Source organism: Alosa pseudoharengus, unplaced genomic scaffold (genome assembly GCF_046254945.1).
Source record: "Alosa pseudoharengus isolate Yale_2024_CS ecotype anadromous, Long Island Sound unplaced genomic scaffold, YU_APseudo_1.1 YU_APseudo_1.1_scf_17, whole genome shotgun sequence".
In the NCBI taxonomy this organism is placed as follows: domain Eukaryota; kingdom Metazoa; phylum Chordata; class Actinopteri; order Clupeiformes; family Clupeidae; genus Alosa; species Alosa pseudoharengus.
Genome location: NW_027468640.1, coordinates 15,751,543 through 15,770,935, shown reverse-complemented (window position 1 = coordinate 15,770,935; position 19,393 = coordinate 15,751,543). Strand labels below are relative to the sequence as shown.

The 19,393-nt window shown below is 39.9% G+C and overlaps 1 protein-coding gene across 1 annotated transcript in view; it reads left to right on the top strand.

Annotated features, from left to right (window-relative positions):
- LOC143127009 (macrophage mannose receptor 1-like) overlaps positions 1 to 13,621 on the top strand; it is a gene marked incomplete at its 3' end in the record, with an annotated part of 28,998 nt that extends 15,377 nt beyond the window's left edge. The window contains exons 3-6 of the mRNA XM_076288311.1: positions 8,888 to 9,271; positions 9,851 to 10,198; positions 11,675 to 11,953; positions 13,326 to 13,621. Of these exons, the coding sequence (XP_076144426.1) occupies positions 8,888 to 9,271; positions 9,851 to 10,198; positions 11,675 to 11,953; positions 13,326 to 13,621 (1,307 nt within the window). The remainder of the gene's footprint in view (positions 1 to 8,887; positions 9,272 to 9,850; positions 10,199 to 11,674; positions 11,954 to 13,325) is intronic.
- Positions 13,622 to 19,393: the final 5,772 nt, after the last annotated feature.

The window sequence follows — 19,393 nt, the reverse complement described above, 5'->3', positions numbered from 1 at the left end:
AGTGGCTGGTGCAGAGTGAGGTGCTGCTGAAGAACCTGGCAAAGCTGTGACACCCAGGGATTGTGTGTGCATTGCAATTTTTCTTAAGATTTTCACAAGTTTTGCCAGGTTTAGCCCCAGTTATGAATTAAAATGTGTTTAATGCAATAAATATAAACTGTAGAGATTCAACCTGGTTATTAGAATGATTACAAATGGGATTTTTTTCCAGTTTTTTTCTTTCTTTTTCTCCCCCCGCCCCTTTGGCAGCCCTCAGTTCAATGTTGGGTTCCTGAATTGGCCCTCACCAATCAAAACTTTGAGAACCCCTGGTATAAACCATGTTAAATTTGAAAGCATCTAGCTAGTGACAGGAGGTTTTAGGGAGGGGGTTTGTAAGAGAACAAACTCTGTAACCTACCTGATTTCACAGTCAATGTTCAGTATTTGGCCTATAATTTAGCCTATAATATTGGCATTTGAATCCATGAAAATTAACCAAAATCTATCATTTCCTATCGACAACAGACCCCAGTAACGCATTGAATCGGATTGCTACACATTTTGAAGTATTGTAAAGAATCAAATCGTTGGCTTAAAGGATCGATATTGTATTGAATTGTTATTAAACTTGATTTACACTGCTAAATGGCATCCTTATAATTACTGTTGTTTGGGAAGTATTTATCATGCAAGCATCGTGCAACCATGCTGAGTAATGCAATGAAATCATAGTTTTCATTTTTTCATTAGTAAAACAGTCCACTGATGTGCATGTTTTCACGGACTGCTTTAGTGTCAAATGTGCAACAACAATACCATACCAATAATAATGGTTTTATATATCCATATAAATAGATTTCTGGGCCTTTCAACAAAACTTGGCGTGTCATAATGATCCAACACTTTCAATGTTGTGCAGTTTTGACCATTTCAGCCGAAGATATTGTGATTACAACACCTAATTTTTGCTTTTTCATTTTTAACTAGGTGGCGCTATACATGAAATGAATGGTACAAAAAAAAGGTGGTCCTCCTAGGCCCTACAATTCTCAGGATATTCATAGAAAACTGTGTTTCGGGGGGTCCAGTCCGGCAGGGGGAAAATTACACATGCGGAAAAAGAAAAAACGGAAGAAAAAACTCTGACTAAACCTATATGACTGCTGCTTCGCTGCACGGTGGTCATGATTAGAATGAGGATATTACGAAATACATCTCCCACTGAGTATTTATTCACCATCATTTGCAAATTGGTAATGATGGATAAAAGTGATTAGGCGAGGCGAGAGGCATATATGAAGCACATCTGAAGACGCACTGATGTAAGCAGCAACTCCTCTGCAGGATAAATGTCCTTAGGTTTTTTATTCAGTCATTCGAACATTATTGGGGTAAGTGTTGCTTTTTTCAGGCTATGTTTTCCATGGTAACCTATTTCCATTCAATAGTGAAAGTAACTGTGTATAACTGTTTTTGTTGTTGACTATGAGACCACGGTGAAGTTAGTTTCACTTTGTCAATGAGGTCAAATAGAATAGACAAGTGTAAGTGCGTGTAGGCTATACTCTGCTAGGTTTTAGTAAGGCATGGTTTAGTAGAATAACTGTTCCATACGGTCCACGTGCAAGCAGATTGCTTCAAATGTGCCGCTGACTATCAAAATACCAATGCACTGTTTGAAGTTGTGCTCCACACTGTTAAAGGGAATGACAGATGTCATTCTCATTGGTTTACAGTTTTTCTTGATCGTTTTGATGCTTGTATCAACTATGACATCAGATTCTCAAAACAGTTAACACCCGTGTCTGAACAAAAGCACTCTGACAAAAATGACACATTTTGCTTGCAAAAGGCTGTTAATCTCTCAAAACACTTAAAACATGCAGCAAAAGCAAATCTTGCATTCAAAGAACACATCCTGTCGTCAAATCACTGTGTGATTTCAATCAATCATTACACATTGGACAACAAATTTCAAAATATAGTTCTCAAAATGAGCAGTTTTGCTATGTCTGTTGCTCTGTTCCATTTCTTTCTCATTTTTCTGGTATCAGAAAAAACTGAAAAGACTAAATGTACTGAATAAAAAATAATTGTATTCATTCCACCCAAGATGTAACTGTCATTGACATGTAAGACTTACAGTAAGCACCTAGACAAGACAAATTTCATTGACCTACAACTTGTCATTTTTCATCAAAATAGACCTACAGTAAACACCGTTTGTACTGTTTTCCTCACTAAATAAGCAATACAATACAGTTTTTCTCGATCGTTTTGATGCTTGTGTAAACTCTGACATCCAACAGTTAACACCCGGGTCTGAACAAAAGCACTATGGCCAAAATTACACATTTTGCTTGCAAAAGGCTGTACTCTCTCAAAACACTTAAAACATGCTGCAAAAGCAAATCTCGCCTTCAAACAACGCATCCTGTCGTCAAATCACTGTGTGATTTCAATTAATCATTACACACTGGACAACAAAATGCAAAATCTAGTTCTCAAAATGAGCATTTTTGCTATGTCTGTTCCTTTTTTTCTCATTTTTCAGAAAAAACTGTGAAAAGACAAAATGTACTGAATAAAAAATAAAGACAAATTTCATTGAACTACAACTTGTAATTTTTCATCGAAATAGACCTACAGTAAACACCTTTTGTACTTTTTTCTTCACCAAATAGGCAATAGTACTTTGTCTAAATGTGCATAAGATCCATACTTGCAAATAGCAACACAGAACAGACATGGCATCTCTTATGGATAATGAATGATTGCTGATTGAAGAATTGTGCAAAGGAGTTTCACACAGGTGTAGCATCAGAGATTCAGACTTGTGTAAGGAATTCTACCACCTGTGAAAAGATGTTTTCCTTTTTAGATGTTTCCCTGTTTAGCACGGGGAAACAGAGTTTGGGGACTTTGAATGACATCTGTGTTAACTTTATAAAGGGTGTGAGAACTGTGTGAACCCAATGAAAACGTATGAACACATTCGCAAGAGATGACTTCTGCTGTGCAAAGGAAGTGTTCATGAAGACCAAGTGGATCCCAGTTTCCTTAAGCAGGTCAAAGCAATCGAGAAAAACTGTAAATGATAATACGCCCAAAACACACCCATGACTGATTAAGAAACATAAGGCCCACCTTCTTGCGCCATGTGCTGGACGTTTCATATCTAAACCACACCCAATATGGACTGGACAAACTCCGAAATTTGTTTAAACTATTCACCAGTGACCATGCGTTTTAGACAGTCATATAGGGCCCTTAGAGTCCTTTGCAAGTAAAATGTGGCATTTTGGCCAGAGTGCTTCTGTTTAGTGCTTCTGTGTTAATTGTTTTGAAAATGTGATGTCAGAGTTGACAAAAGCATTAAAGTAATTGAGAAAAACTGTAATGAAACTGGGATGCACGTTGTCCAAAGCACAGCTGAAGTGATCTCTTGCAAATACATTTTTTTCACCACTTTATCATTCAATCATTAGACCTACAACAATAATAATAGCTTGTGTAATGTCTTGATTGAAACATGCTTAGTGCACAAACAATTATTTGAGGCAAAAAGAGCAGACTTCTCAGCAGGATACAGCTTAATCCTCAATACCAATTTCAAGTTTTTGCCTGAAATTACACAGCGCCTGCTTCAGAGGCCAGTGTTCCCACCTAGCCAATAAGCTTTGGCCAATAAGCATGTGCTTGACCTCTATAAAGCTGAGACATTGTAGTTTCTTGGACAACAATCAAAATAACTGTGTGATGTACTGACAGAGTTACAGAGGCTAGAATATTGTTTTTGCATCTCTGAACTGACCTCATTTCAGCCCTCTAGGTCACTTGATATGACTTAGAAACACAACTGAGCCCTAGCACCAGGTCTTGTGAAGCTGTGTTCAAAAGTAGATCAATATAGAACGAAATATGAGTACTTTAGACCATTATTTGGTATGCTCATGCGTTTTGTAAAATGCCCTATGGAAACTCCCCATAGCACTTTTGGTTATCCAAAATGCATACTGACTATCAAATGCTTACTGCCTATGAATGCCTTTGTGTAGAAGCATACTTTTGGTCTCAAATGAAAGGTAACACTTTGAAGTTTCATGCTTGCATTTGATTTGTACTTCAGGGGTTCTGATATGGAATGACTACACTAAATATGGAATAATTACACAAAATATAAATCTTTGCTATTTCTATTTCAATTCAATTGGTGTGTATAAGACGAACTATACATCTGCCCAACTACACTCTCAAAAATTATACACTGGCTCAACTTAAAAAAAATTGAGGTAACAATTTGCGTGGATCTTTTTAAGTAATTTCAACTCAAGCCATTTTTGAGTAAATATTATGAGATTTATGTAGTTAGAACAACTGAAATATATTATATGATCAAATTAATATAATTAAGTTGGTTTAACTTAATTAAGCTTTTAGAGGACAAATCAGGTTGATTGTGATAAACTAATTGAGTTCTTCTAACTATAAAAAAAATATTTACTCAAAAAACAGCTTGAGTAGAAATTACTTTAAAAAAATAAGGTAACAATTTGCATGGATCTTTTTAAGTTATAGTAACTTACTTCACTTTTGTCTGAATAAAACCACACAGCAATTTCTAATTTCTGATAGCATTGTTTATTATTAAAGCAATGGCAACTGGTCCAGTTTTGCAATGAATGAATGTAGAGATCCGTTTGAATTCTTCATGTATGTATAAAAGAAAGGCACAATGTTAGCAAATTGACCCCAAAACAAACAACAAAATGAACAAAATCTACAACGTGGTTTGCAGGGATTGACACAGAATATTCCTCAAACTTCTCCACAGTAAAAAAAAAAATAAATGTTGGCCTAACCTATTATGTTCAGGTTTAGCTAAGAATGTCAAATGGCCCACCAACCTTCATAAACAGTGCCAACGTTAGGCTTAACTAGGATGACAAAAAATTATCCTCAAACACGTGCATTGTTAGAACTAGCAATGCTAAAATGTTAAGTGCTGAATACGGTCATTCAGCCGCCACGGTGAAACAAAACATAACAAAAGTTTGAAGACACCAGACAGTGAAAAGTGACCTTTACTAACTCCAAATTATCAAAGGGTAGGCTGCAGGTAACTTGGAAGATGCCAGCTACCTTCATCTTTTCAAATGGTTCAATTACCGGGCAAGCAGCAGCTAACTTGGAAGACACTATCGATAGCTACTGTCTATAGATAGCTAGCTAAAATCAACAAAAGGGCAAGCTGTAACGTTCATTTCATATTTAGTGTCATGTGACAATGATTTTGATGCACTGTGTGCCGTTGTTTGATAGCTGTTGCTTGTAAAACAAACACAAATATAGCTGCAAGCAGCAATGAGGGGGCCAAGCAGTTAAGCAGTTGAGCAGGAGTTGGGATTGGATTGGATTGGACTGAACTGGACTTGACTGTGTTGTGTTAGATTGGATTGGATTGGACTTGATTGGATTGGACTGGACTGGATTCGAAGGTCACCGAATTTATTGTCTGTCCTCAAGATGTACTCCTAAGGCCACATACCAAGTTTGGTTTAAATCGGTGAAAGTGTTGATAATTATAGCACCCCTAGTGGTGAAAGCACACCAATTTAATTGTGCATCCTCAGGATGTAGTCCCAAGTCCACATACCAAGTTTGGTTGTGATAGGTGAAAGTGTTGCTAATCATAGAGCCCCTAGTGGTCAAATGTCACCAAATTTATTGTGGGTCTTCAGGATGGGTTCTCAAGTCCATGTACCAAGTTTGGTTTCAATATGTGTAAGCATTGCTGAGATATGAGCCTACTTCCTGTGATTATAGTGCCCCCCTAGTGGTCAAAAGACTCCAAATTTATTGTGCGTCTTCAGGATGGGGTCTCAAGTCCATGTACCAAGTTTGGTTTCAATATGTGTAAGCATTGCTGAGATATGAGCCTACTTCCTGTGATTATAGCACCACACAGTGGTCAAAATGTACCAAATTTCTTGAGCCTCCTCCTTATTGGGTCCTGAGCACATGTGGTAAGTTTAGTCTTGATACGAGAAAACCTTGCTGAGATTCCTGTTTGGCGGCTTTGCCGACAATTTTAATTGGCTGTTACGGGCGAACGGTTTTAGATTTGAAGACAAATAGGGATAACTTTTTTGAGGCTTGGTCTGAAGATCATCTGCACCAAGTTTCGTGAAAATCGGACAAACTTTGTGACCTGTGTAAACTTTTAGGTGTTATTGATTAAATCCAATATGGCGGCCGAATCAATTATGATGACATCACAATTTGGCTTGGGTCAGCCTATGGACCTCCAACAGTATTAACAGACCCCACTAGTACATTTTAATTCCAAACACAACAGCAGCTACAGGCCAAAACGCATTTTTCCTAATTGCAGCGCCCCCTAGAGGTCAAAGGTCACCAATGTTTTTGAACATCCTCCTGATGGGATCCTGAGTCCACGTACTAAGTTTGGTTATGATACATGAAATGGTTGCGGATATATGAGCTCACTTCCTGTTTGGCGGCTTCGCCACAAATTTCGATTGGCTGTTACGAAAGAACGGTTTTAGTTCCGAAGACGAAAAGGGATAACTTTTGTGCGGCTTGGTCTGAAGATCATATGTACTAAGTTTCGTGAAAATCGGACAAACTATGTGAGGCGTGAAACTTTTTAAAGGTTTTTGACAAAATCCAAAATGGCGGAAAATCCATCCCGCGGAAATTGACGACATAGGGTGCGTTGAACTCGGCTTTGTCCAAGGATTCCAAAGATACCTCATTTTTGACAATCGGGTCAACGGGTCAGAAATTACGTGCATGAACGCATGTCCAACTTTGGCCTGTTGGTGGCGCTAGAGCGCTCAAGTTGTCGACATAAAACTTGGTGAAATTAATCATGGCACTATGCCTAATTAGTGTGCCAAATTTCACAACTTTTTACCAGACGGTTCTATGAGCTGCCATTGACTTCAATGACAGAAGCGTAATAGGGAAGAATACATAGAAACACAACGGGTGCCTTCACAGCTTTGCTGCTTGGCCCCCAAAAATGCAGTCTAGACTACTTTGCACGTACCTTTGATGTTCGATGTACAGGATCCTATTCCATCATTTCTGTTACTTCTCAGGCGTGGTCTGGAAGGTTCTGAACGTTCAGTCGTGTTCTCAGCTTTATAAGTTTGGTCAGGAGATTTACAAATTTCACTAACTTAATACTTATCTATAGTTAGGTGAAAGCAAGACTGTTTGTTGAAAATCCATATAATAAGGATACATTAGAAGATGATGATTGGTGTAAACTTTGTCATGACATGATGAGCAATTCTGGTGCTTAAAAACGCAACATTCAATTCAGACATATAAATCATTTAAGCCTAGTGATCTTAATGAAAAGAAAACATCAGCTTAATATTTCTCAGGTGTTTAACAGTAAAAGGCGTACTGTTCAGCACTGAAGCTGACAGCAGTGAGATTAGGCATTGCATCCTCTACAGTCAGTTTGGAACATTTCGCCGTTCTGGTTTCAAGATTGATAAGATTCAGTTAATGCACAGAGTATGGATCATCTAAAAGTTTGGGACAACCAAAACAGCAGTGCAATGTATTTAGAGTGTTGTGAGCAAATCCTTATTGTTAGTAGGTTACCATAACTCAATTGCAAATCGTGACATAAACTCATTGGTTTATTTTTTCTTTCTCTATTTTCTCGGGTTGGGTAGTGAAGTAATGCACATAAGGTATGTTCACCTAATTTGAGCCGCTTGCTCTGTAAAGGTATTTTGTTCCCTCCCAAACTGCGTTAGAATAGTGTGTTTAGCAGCCAGAATTTAAAAACATTCACAGGGGAGAAATCTCCCTAATCCCAGAACTTGAAAACTTGAAACACCCTTGCCCACGTAGCCTACAGCCAGTGTTGTAAAAGTTAGACGCTTTGTGGTCGTGTGGTAGGCTATTTGATAAGGGATGACATGGGTAGGTTGACATGATTAGGAGGGGCTTTCTGTTCCTGTTCATGTAAAGGTTTTTCTTAGGCTCAATAAAGAGAGGCCTACCCTGCATGTTAGGGTAGCCTACATTTACCAAAATTTTGTAAATAAGGTCGGGTATCTTTTTGTGTGTGTGTGTGTGTGTATGTGTGTGCGGGGAGTGGGGGGTAATTAGCAGAGGGGAAGGGAAGCCTCTCAGAAGGGAAGGGTCTTCAAGTATGTGATGTATCTGTGTGAGAGTGTGTGTGAGTGTGTGCTGAGTGTGAGTGAGTGTGTGTGAGTGAGTGAGTGTGTGTGAGTGTGTGCTGAGTGTGAGTGAGTGTGTGTGAGTGTGAGTGAGTGTGTGTGAGTGTGAGCTGAGTGTGAGTGAGTGTGTGTGAGTGTGAGTGTGAGCTGAGTGTGAGAGTGAGTGCTGAGTGTGTGTGAGTGTGTGTGAGTGTAAGTGAGTGTGAGCTGAGTGTTAGTGAGTGTGAGTGTGTGAGTGTGAGCTGAGTGTGTGTGAGTGTGAGCTGAGTGTGAGTGAGTGTGTGCCGAGTGTGAGTGAGTGAGTGAGTGTGAGTGTGTGTGAGTGAGTGTGAGCTGAGTGTGAGTTAGTGTGTGTGTGTGAGTGTGAGCTGAGTGTGTGTGAGTGTGAGCTGAGTGTGAGTGTGAGCTGAGTGTGCGTGTGTGTGTGTGCTGAGTGTGAGTGAGCTGAGTGTGAGTTAGTGTGTGTGTGTGTGAGTGTGTGTGAGTGTGTGCTGAGTGTGAGCTGAGTGTGAGTGAGTGTGTGAGTGAGTGCTGAGTGTGAGTTAGTGTGTGTGTGAGTGTGTGTGTGCTAAGTGTGTGCTGAGCTTGAGCTGCTCTAAGTCCACCCCTTGTCATTATTACATCTGTCTGTATCAATAGTAGTGTCATGTTGAAGGATTTCTACTTTTTTAAAGGTTTTGCCATGGAGTGTGTGAGTATCCCTCATCACTTCATCTTTGTGAACATGAGTAAGACCTGGACTGAGGCACAGCATTACTGCAGGGAGCAGTACACTGACCTGGCCACCATAGAAAACATGGAGGACATGCAGATGATGATTGACACCGCTAAAGGTTATGATGGGAAAGCCTGGATTGGGCTGCATCAGACTGATGTCCCCAGCTGGAAGTGGTCCCTGGCAGATGAACATTTCTATGGTCCTGGAAAGGCTAACTTCACTAACTGGAGACAAGGAGAGCCTAATGGTGGGGATGATGAGGAATGTGCATCGCGGATCCGTTGGGATTTGTGGAACGATATACGTTGTAATGCACAACAACCATTTGTGTGCTATGATGGTGAGAACATTTATTCACATGCTGGTTTCCTTCAGTATTTATTTTTATGTTGAAAATCTGAGAACATCCGCTATCTAATTGTTAGCTTTAACAATACACCATTCCATACTAATGCTAATCAAAAACCCACTTAATATTAATCAATAAGTTTCCAGGTTACTTTATATAACATTTTTATTTTATCCATATTATTTGTCATGAAAACCAAATTTTCACTTCATCTGATTCAGCAGAAATCTTAAAACTGATATTTTTTCAATTTTAATGTGAGGCTTGTTTATTTCCCAAATTTGCATAAAAGGAGAAACTTTCTAAAACTGTTAATAGAAAGTGATATTATTTCTTCATTATGAACTAATTGCCTTGATATTTGCCATGAATAGATGAATATATAGTTGAATGCTACCTGCTGGAAATTGCATAATGCTGTCATGACAAAGTAACAAGTATAAATAGATTTTGAAATATCAAAATAGTTTTGTCATTTCACTTATTTACTTGTTACTTGCATGGCTGTTGCTGCTATTACTAACTATAGGATAATTTTTATTGAACATAAAAAAAGTATTTGTCTTCCAGAGAAACACAGTGGCGATAAGCGATATGTCTTCATTGATGAGAAGAAGTCCTGGAGAGAAGCTCAGAAGTACTGCAGAGAAAACCACACAGATCTGGTGAGTGTGAGAGACGAGGAGGAGAACCAGCTGATTAATGAGACAGCAAAAATTCCCTGGATCTGGATCGGCCTGTTCAGAGACGACTGGACGTGGTCTGACCAGAGGATGTCATCCTTCAGACACTGGAGACCAGACGCCCCTGATAACAAGGGGAAGGACAACTGTGCTGTAACATGGCTAACTCAAGGAAACAAGGGGACATGGAAAGACTGTAAATGTGATGACAAACATCCTTTCTTCTGCCGCTTGGGTAAGTTTTCTATCTCCAGTGATGAACTATTTCAGTACTACTGTTACCAGCCACTAGACCTCATCCTTCAGATACTCAGGAAGAGACGGCCCTGATAACCAGGGAACTGACAACTGTGTTGTTGTGACACGGCTAATAAACCAAGTAGGTGTATGGGGAGATTTCAAATGTAATAAATCTCTTTTTTGATCCATACTCTAGAGCGGTAACATCTCAACAGAAAGTCAGAGTTACTCTGTATGTACATTTTGTTTGTAAGGAGGGAAAAAGAGCACAGACGCACTCCTCAGGGAGGAAGAGTTGCATTGGCCGCTCACAGGTTTGCACGTGTATGAACAATGAGACAGACCGGTGAAGCAATGGTAATTACGAGAAACCAGTTACAGTTTTTCTCAGTCGCTTTGGTGCTTTTCTCACATCACTATTAACATTTGCACAGCAGTTAGTGCATTTCTCAAAACAATTAGTGCACACTTGTACAGCCATTTGAAAACTACAGTAAAGTTACACATCACTGTAGCTAGGGGAGTAAGTGAGTACAAGACACTGAATATGTATGTTTCACATTTTACTGTATATGCTCTTTGCAATTCTACAGCATTGTGACAGAATTTGATAACTAGTATAGCAGTATAGCAATATCATATTATTCCAATTTATTACACGGCTCTTCATAATGCTGAAGAATGCTCCATTCATAACCGTTGCTAAGTATCACAGACCGCTGTCAAGGAAAATGGGTTTTGTGCTTCTAATTCACATCTTTCATATCACTACGCAAGGATTGGAACTTCATTCGAAAGTGAAAGCAGACGGTTGATCAGCTGTGTTCTAAAGAATGTTTGATTCAAGTTCAACGTGTGTTGTTGCGAAATATTTGTTTCTCAGCGAAAGCCATGATGAAACGGTGACAAATAGGCTATAGCCTAGGCTATGTAGGCTAAAGAGTCATATCGTGGGGAGTTTATTGTGTCGTTTTGATAATGTATAGAACGCCGGTCATTATCGGGAAATAGGTCCTCCGCTGCGCGTCGGGGTCCGGTTCGCCCTGTCGGGACCTATTTCCCGATAATGACCGGCGTTCTATACATTGTCCCTTACGTATAATATCTATCTATGATACAACATTGCCACTTTGAACACTAAATGATCATACAATAAGCTACTTCCACATTCATTCTCATGTTCCCCACATCCCATGACATCAAATATTGGCACAGCACAAATATAATACTGTATATTAAGGGAAATTAATGATTGATACAAGCAAGTTTGTAACATGCTCAATGCCAATGTTTTGCACCTTTCCTCCCAAATCTAGGGGCTTACAGAAAATCATTGAGCATGCTGTACAAACTTTTAGTGGTTCAGTCCTATTGAACTAATGTTTGTCTTCCATTGTACACAGTTTGGGCTGGCTGTGAATAATACGTTTACAGAAACAACTAACCATAAACCATTTGACTTTTCTTGTAGCTGTCCTGTACACCACACATGCAGTCAACCCAAGTCTGACCACTGTGATCCAGTCGGTTGGCGGTAATAGTGATTCAGAGGCTGCAACCTCCCAATTGGCATCTACCAACAGTCCTGCACCTTCCACCTTATCCACTGCTCCCAACCTGACATCCCTGATGCCAAGCACAGTTGACCGCCAGACTCAAGAGCCCAGCACAGCCTTGTCATTGCCTGCCGTGACAACCCCTGAGACATCGTCATCATCATCTTCTGCAGTGCCAGCAGGTTCCACCCTGAGTATGTCGACAGCCACCACGACTGTGAAAAACTATAATCTGACTCCATAAAATTAAGAACTGATCTCGAATAATTACCAAAGAGGTTATTAATTATAGCTGAATATTGACATTGCATACGAGAAGAGAGATATGTAATTGGTGGGTGAATTAACAATTTATTTAACCAGTAAAACCTGTAAGCCCCGTCTTTTGTCCAACTCTTTTACATTTCTAAAGAATGCCTTTTGCATTAAATTTACATTTGTGGATACCTGTGTTCGATTTGTATGGTCTTAGCTGGCCATGGCCAAAGATTCCCAACACCCGCTCATGCATAAAGTGGCCATTTGCTCTTTGTTCTGGCCCATCTGCTGAGAGGTTAACTCAGTCCTGGGCCTACTTGATGTCTTATGGTGAGATGCTCCACAACCCTCATTATCATACAGTATTGGTCTATAAATGTTTGTTGTGAATAATAAACTCATGTTTGGTCCTGAAATAATACTTGTAATGTGGCCAACAGTCTGATCATGGTTTCATTACAATTTAATGTATCTGCATAGTTGTAGCTCATACCTAAGAACTACATTATAGTTCTAGAGAGTGATGATATCCACCTGGGCCACACCCATCCCTCTCAGATAACAAAGACTCTGAAGGGGGTTGGCCCAAGTGAATGATAAAACAAGAGTTCTCTTGTTTTTGCTCTCTTCACTCTTGGTCTTGACTTTCGACCTTTTCTTGTCTTCTCTGGGGCTGGCCAGGCTTTGCCTGGCCTACTTCCTCTCTCTCTACCCCTTCCTCTATTTCTGGGTTTGTAGAATAGAAGAGGCAGGAAGCATCTGTGTTCTTCCCTTAATCTAAAACAACTTAGCATAATTAACATATAGATGGCATTCATTTAGAACCCCCTGAACCAATAGGACATCTCTGTTAGTCTGGGAGCAGGGGGTGTGGGTACATCCCATCTGAGAATGCATCAAATATCCCAGGTTACAGAAACATCATGCATTACCTTTACTGTTCTACAACTGATAATATACTACATTTCTCACATGCAGACTTTAAAAATGATATCAAGCACACGCAAGTTGGTAAATTCTCCTTTGACAATTATACTTAGAGTTCACATATTTTCCTGTGGTCCAAGACAGGCCTGGGACTTGAGTTACGCCCTCAGCAGGGTGGCAAGACCAAATGGCAGCTGAAACAAGAGACTCTCTAGTCCACTGTATAAACGGTTACAATGACTTTTGTGAACATGAGGCCTCCACTGTTTTAGGTATTCACATTTCTGGCCTTGCATGTTCATTGTGCAAACAGCTGCAGTTTGTAAGAAACGTTTTATGTAAATATTTTTTTTTTCCTGCATCTGCACATGTTCCTGTCAGATGAACTTCAGCTGGTGAAAGAGAATCTGAGCTGGACAGAGGCCCACATGTACTGCAGAGAGCGCCACATGGACCTGGTCTCAGTCTTCACAGAGGAGATCCAGCGCTGGGTGATGGAGGAGGCTAAACGGGCCTCCACTGAGCAGGTGTGGCTGGGCCTGCGCTACCTGTGCCCACTGGACATCTGGTTCTGGGTCAGTGGAGAGACCGTCTGCTGGGACGGCTGGGCCGAGGAGAGAGGGAAGGAGGAGAGAGAGAAGGAGGAGAGAGAGAAGGAGGAGAGAGGGAAGGAGGAGAGAGAGAAGGAGAGAGAGAAGGAGAGAGGGAAGGAGGAGAGAGGGAAGGAGGAGAGAGAGAAGGAGGAGAGAGGGAAGGAGGAGAGAGAGAAGGATGAGAGAGGGAAGGAGGAGAGAGGGAAGGAGAAGAGAGAGAAGGAGGAGAGAGGGAAGGAGGAGAGAGAGAAGGAGGACGGGAGGGAGGGATGCGGTGGAGATCAGAGAGCAGGAGCGCTGCAGTCTGGAGGGAAGTGGGTCAGCCTGCCTGAGAGCACCAGACTCAACTTCATCTGCACTACTGGTGAGAGAGAAGACGTGTGTGTGTGTGTGTGTGTGTTAGAGAGATCACTTGTGGGATTTATTGTGTGGTGAACAGGATGGATGACTGATTAATTGATTGATTGATAGCTTATAATTCACTTTTTTTCACAGGAGAGATGGCCAACATGGACGTCCAGAGTGCAGACTGCCAATGTTAATCATTTAGTAAGAATTTGTAATGTCTTTATTTAACATGGACGCGTCACTAATTAATCAAGCTTATGGGTGATCTACCTTTATAACGACAGACTGCTTTTATTATACTCTTTTTAAAAAGTCTTGCTTATCATAGTGTACTGAATATCATGGAAAAGTCCATTGCCTGCCCAGACTGAGAGATTAAAGGCTGAGGAAGCCATTGTTGGTGTTTTGACTTAAAGGAGAAGTTCGGTGTCATATTGACCTAAAGTGTGTTAAAAAAATGATACCGAGTGTGAACTTTTGTCTCATAGCTCATCTCGGCTTGTCCCCTGCACTCCGAAATCTGGCGCTAGTTAGCCAATGCTACCAACAGATTTTCGATTGGGGTGCCTCGGGCATCGGCCTAGCCATGCAAATAAATCACTGTTTTACACCATTTACGAGGCTCAAAGTAGCTCCACACTTCATTGGTAGACTTCCGAGGGCCCTGACATTTAAAACGAGACATTGAGAACTTTGAAAAAGCACTCGTAGTTTCTTTACCTTCAGGAAGTGTACCGTTCGCCGCCATCTTGAATTTAGTCACGATAAGTCGAGCGACGAGTACGAATGAACAGGTATGATAAGGGATCAGATTCCAAAAATAATTCCGTGGAATGGCATGGATTCCATTTGCTTCCAGTATTTAAAAAGTCTTGTTAAATATATCATATATTATCTATTTTTGGATATTGACTGATATTATTCAATGGTTCTTAAAAATAACTTATCATGAACTTATTTCAAGGAATGCAGTGGAATCTTGATCTTTAGAATTAGAAATCATGATATTTTTACACTTATTTACAATGTACCTTGTGGAAAACATTGTTTAATCTTCTTTTTCCAAAAATAAAGCTTGAAAAAGATATGTCTTTTTGTCATTGTTTATTATTGTTTGAATGTATAGTGCCCTTCATATTTATTGCTACCCCTGGTGAAGTAAAACAAGGAATAAAAAAAAACATATTTTGGAGATTTATCTCAATTTTACAAAACAATGAGGAAAAACAATGCACCACAAATATATTAGCCTGGGAGAACCCAGAAAAACCTGTCAGCAAATTTGAATTGGCTGAGTCTGGTGTCAACCAGGCTTTAAACATGTGGTTTTATCACCAAAATGTAACTAAATGTTTTTTTTTCCCCATTTACATTCAACTTTGAGCAAGGGCATAGGTTTGGTCTCAGCTTTGGTGGGGACACATCCCCAAATTCTGTTGTCACGATACCAACATTATTGTTTCAATACAATAAGTGAAGAATCTCGATTTCGATACTCTTGCAATTTTTTAAAATTTGATTTGGTTTGTGTGATTTCTGAGATCATTCACATCAGTGGCAATCATATAATTTGATTGACCCTCCACACACACACGCACACACACACACACACAGACACATAGAAAGTGATGATTGTCATAGGTTTCTATTTCATATTTTGGAATTCATATAAACTTTATATTGTTATTTATAGTATTTTATGATCTGCATAATTAGCCTACTAATAGCTAAACATATTTAGTAATTTGAATACATCACATTGATATTTAAACTATTAGGCTACACTTGTCTTTAATATCACATTTGTGGTGTGTAGGCTAAAACTAATTGAGTGTCTGTCACTTTAAGTAGCCTAGAACGTGAACGCAATTAGCTTTCAGTCTTATGGTTTTAGGCAAGTGAAAAAGAGTTTTCGAAAGTGCAAGGATATGTGGATTCAATTCATCATGTTTGCAATGTCATTAGATAAAATAAATGTTAAAAAAAACTAACAAGTCAAAGAAAATCTTTCTGGGATGAGATCATGGAAGAGATATCTGGTGTCTGAAATGTTCATTTCTATGAGTATGGAAATGCACCATAGTTTATTATTTATTTCTTTGCATTGTGCAGGCTACATTCACAAATGCATTAGCCTACATAAACAGAATATAGGAACAGGAAAATGTATCGGATCCATAGTTTATTGCGACTGCAAGATTGGCAGCCCTATTAACAGTCAGTGATGGTGACTTATATTCTGTGCTATTGCGACTGTCCGTGCGGCACACCCAGTGACGGACTGGGATTAAAAAACGGCCCTGGCATTTTCAACAACCAGCGGCCCACACGGGGACGCGCATGCACGCGCGTGCATGTGCCCGCAACACACAGATATAACTTCACATGCATGGACATAACGTTTGTAGCCCCATTGGTGATGAACTCTAACATCAATATGCATAAAGACTGAACCAAGAACATGGATATATCAATCAAGGCCGTAGTCATGATGTCAACATTGGGGGGGACCAAATCTGTGGTGAGGGACCCCCAAACAGAATTTCAATACATTTCCTACCATGCAAAAATATTATTAAAAATCACAAACAAGTCGTTAGTTAGGTCAGTCAATTAGGTTATTCCAAACTTTTGAAGGACCCCCCCCCCCCCCCCCCCCCCCGCCCTCCTGTGAAAAGAAAAGGGTGGAGAGAAGAAACTTCACTGGTCCGTCCCTGGACCTGTGACTCCATTTGTGTTCAAAATGTATACTTTAAAAGAAATTACAAACTAGAGTATCTTATGATAACCTCTATATTACACAGAATGTGGTTCTTTGACTTATTACTTACACCTGAAGATTTTTTTTAAACTAAGGCTTAGACTTATAGGTTTGAGATTTTGTCTTTTAATTTAGATTTTATTATGCTGGCGGCTAATCACACAATTTTAACGTAGTTTGAAAGGGACAGGATTCAGGAATAGACTACTAAGACAGACCCCTCTTCTGTCTGACTCACCTCATGTTACCCCTGTATGCATTATAGTCTGGCTTCTGACAGAAATGACATTTTGTGCCAACATGTAGAAACACTAGGCCTACTACAGCCTTTAATTGGTGAATGGAGGTGCAAATTCCTTTCTTTGGTTATTGTCCGCGATTCACATTAACTGTAGGCTGTCACGTATTGTAAACGTCGCCACATTTGATCACGTTTTGCCTGCATGGATGCGCGAATGAGTGCGCATCTAAATAATATGCAAGATGCAACAATCATTTCTAAGAGGCCTATACACGGTAATTTCTGGCATTACTACTAGCATATGAATGCACTATTTATGTTGAAAGACGTGAAAGAAATGACACAGGCTTGCACAAACTCATCATTTAAAATAAAACGTTTCACTTTCGCTATTATTGCGAGAATAGGCTACACTATGGAAAATGTTCCCTTTCAGTCTGATTGGCTCCAAACATGTATGGGATTTCCTTAGCCTGTGCTACACCTTTCCAAGAAGTTTTGTGAAAAGTGTACCGGTAGCTTTTGCGATATTGTTGACAGCCCTACCTCACTCACCGCAGTAGGGTGCAGTAAATGGAAGCTTTTGATAGCGCACGCAACTAACGAAAAACGGAAAATCACCAGGACAAACCACTCAGGGGTGTAGGCTACTCTGGAACCATAGGTCACTAATTTGTGCGTTACTTACGTTTGATTACATTTCAGATACGTGTTGGTTTCCTGTAGGCCTAGTATAGCGCTTTATTCTTTCTTTATTTTTCTATGTCCGAATATTGGGGGGGACATTTTGGTCATATTTAAATATTGGGGGGGACACGTCCCCCTCAATGTCTATGGTGACTACGGCCCTGATATCAATGCACAACTCCAAAAAAATGAATGCAATATGAAATATGAAAATGAAAAAAGAATAGCCTAGAATACATGGATTTCTATGCAACGTCACGAAAACATGCGTGCGCAAGAGGCAGAAAGCACCATAGAACAGCATAGAGCTCTCCATGAAAAGAACAAAATTAGTTTTTGTGCTAAAAACTGCACCAATTCAAAATCACGATGGTTAGAGAATGTTCAATATGTTCAATATCCTTAAAGGAATGCATGCCAAAAATGACAAAATACGATGTTAATGCAAATGAACGGCAAACTCTGAAATAATAGCCTGAAATGAGATGTTATTATCATTGAGACAACAGGGGACCAGGGGTATATAAAAAATTCCGATTGTAGTTTACAGCAGGCGACTATTTAAGTCAAGTTTATAACGTTGTGGCACCAAGCGTCTTCTGCCCCACGGCTGCGCGCGAATGTAGTTTTGTTGGTAAACGGGAAACCCATCAGAGCAGCCGGAGCGGAACGTCATGCAGCGGAACGTCATGCAGTCATGCAGCGGAACGTCATGCAGTTAACAAGGTGCGAAGGAGCTTGCTCTTCTCCGCAACCCTGTCTATCACGTCATCAGCCTCCAAGTTCATTATAGGACCTCTTTCTCTGTCGCCATCAGCATAAAGTCCTCCAAATTATCCTGTGACAAATCGTGTCCTCGCTATTCTTGATGAATTTAAGAGTGGAAAACTCCGTTTGCATGCCACTTGAGTACATTACAGTGTTAGTAGGAATTCATTTGCTAACCATATAGTTGTAGGCACAGGTAAAGAGGTTTAACTGCTGGAGAAGGAAATAGCAACAGATTGCACAATTCTTGCAGGTAGCACATTTCTTGCTCACCAGGAAGTTTACTGTATCTTCCTATATCTCCGCGGCATCATCAAAGTCCGACGGAGGAGGAGACTTTTTCAAGTTGTCCCAGTGCGTGGCGAGATGTGTCAATTCCGACTGTAGATTTTCAACCGTAGCACCTTCACTGAATTTAAGCAGACATTTTCTTATGTTTCGAAGTGCATTTGGGGGTAGTTTATTAGCTTTTATAAGGGGAAAATTCCGAGGATCAAGGCATGCTAGATCGGCAATTCCCCGTGCTGAAGGAAGTAGACGCATTCGGTTTTGAAATTCCCAGAAGTCATTGCTTCATGTAGCCTAACTTTTGTAAACCAATAATAAAACTAGATGTACCGCAGAGCGGTACAAAATATGACTGCCGCCCAGTCAGCACATTTTTTCCACAAAAATAAATCACACTGAAAGGCCTATATGATTCTAACTGTCTCACTAAATTGCATTATCCACACTCAATTCTCACTGGTATCTGCTAGACAACAAGTACCAAAACATGATTAGTTCATAGATTTCACATGTAAAATTAATTTTATACAACCCCACCCCCATCTTGCCTGTTCATAATTCTGAGAAATTCTTGTGTGCATGTGTGCGTGTACATGTTTATGTTTATGTGTGTGTGTGTGTGTGCCTGTTAGTGTGTGTTTGAGATCCAACACCACACCTGTTACACTATCATCCTGCAACTCATTTTAAAGCTGAATAAACAAAGTTCTGGCTAACACTTTATAATAAGGTGCCATAATAAATAGCAAACTAGTCATTACCT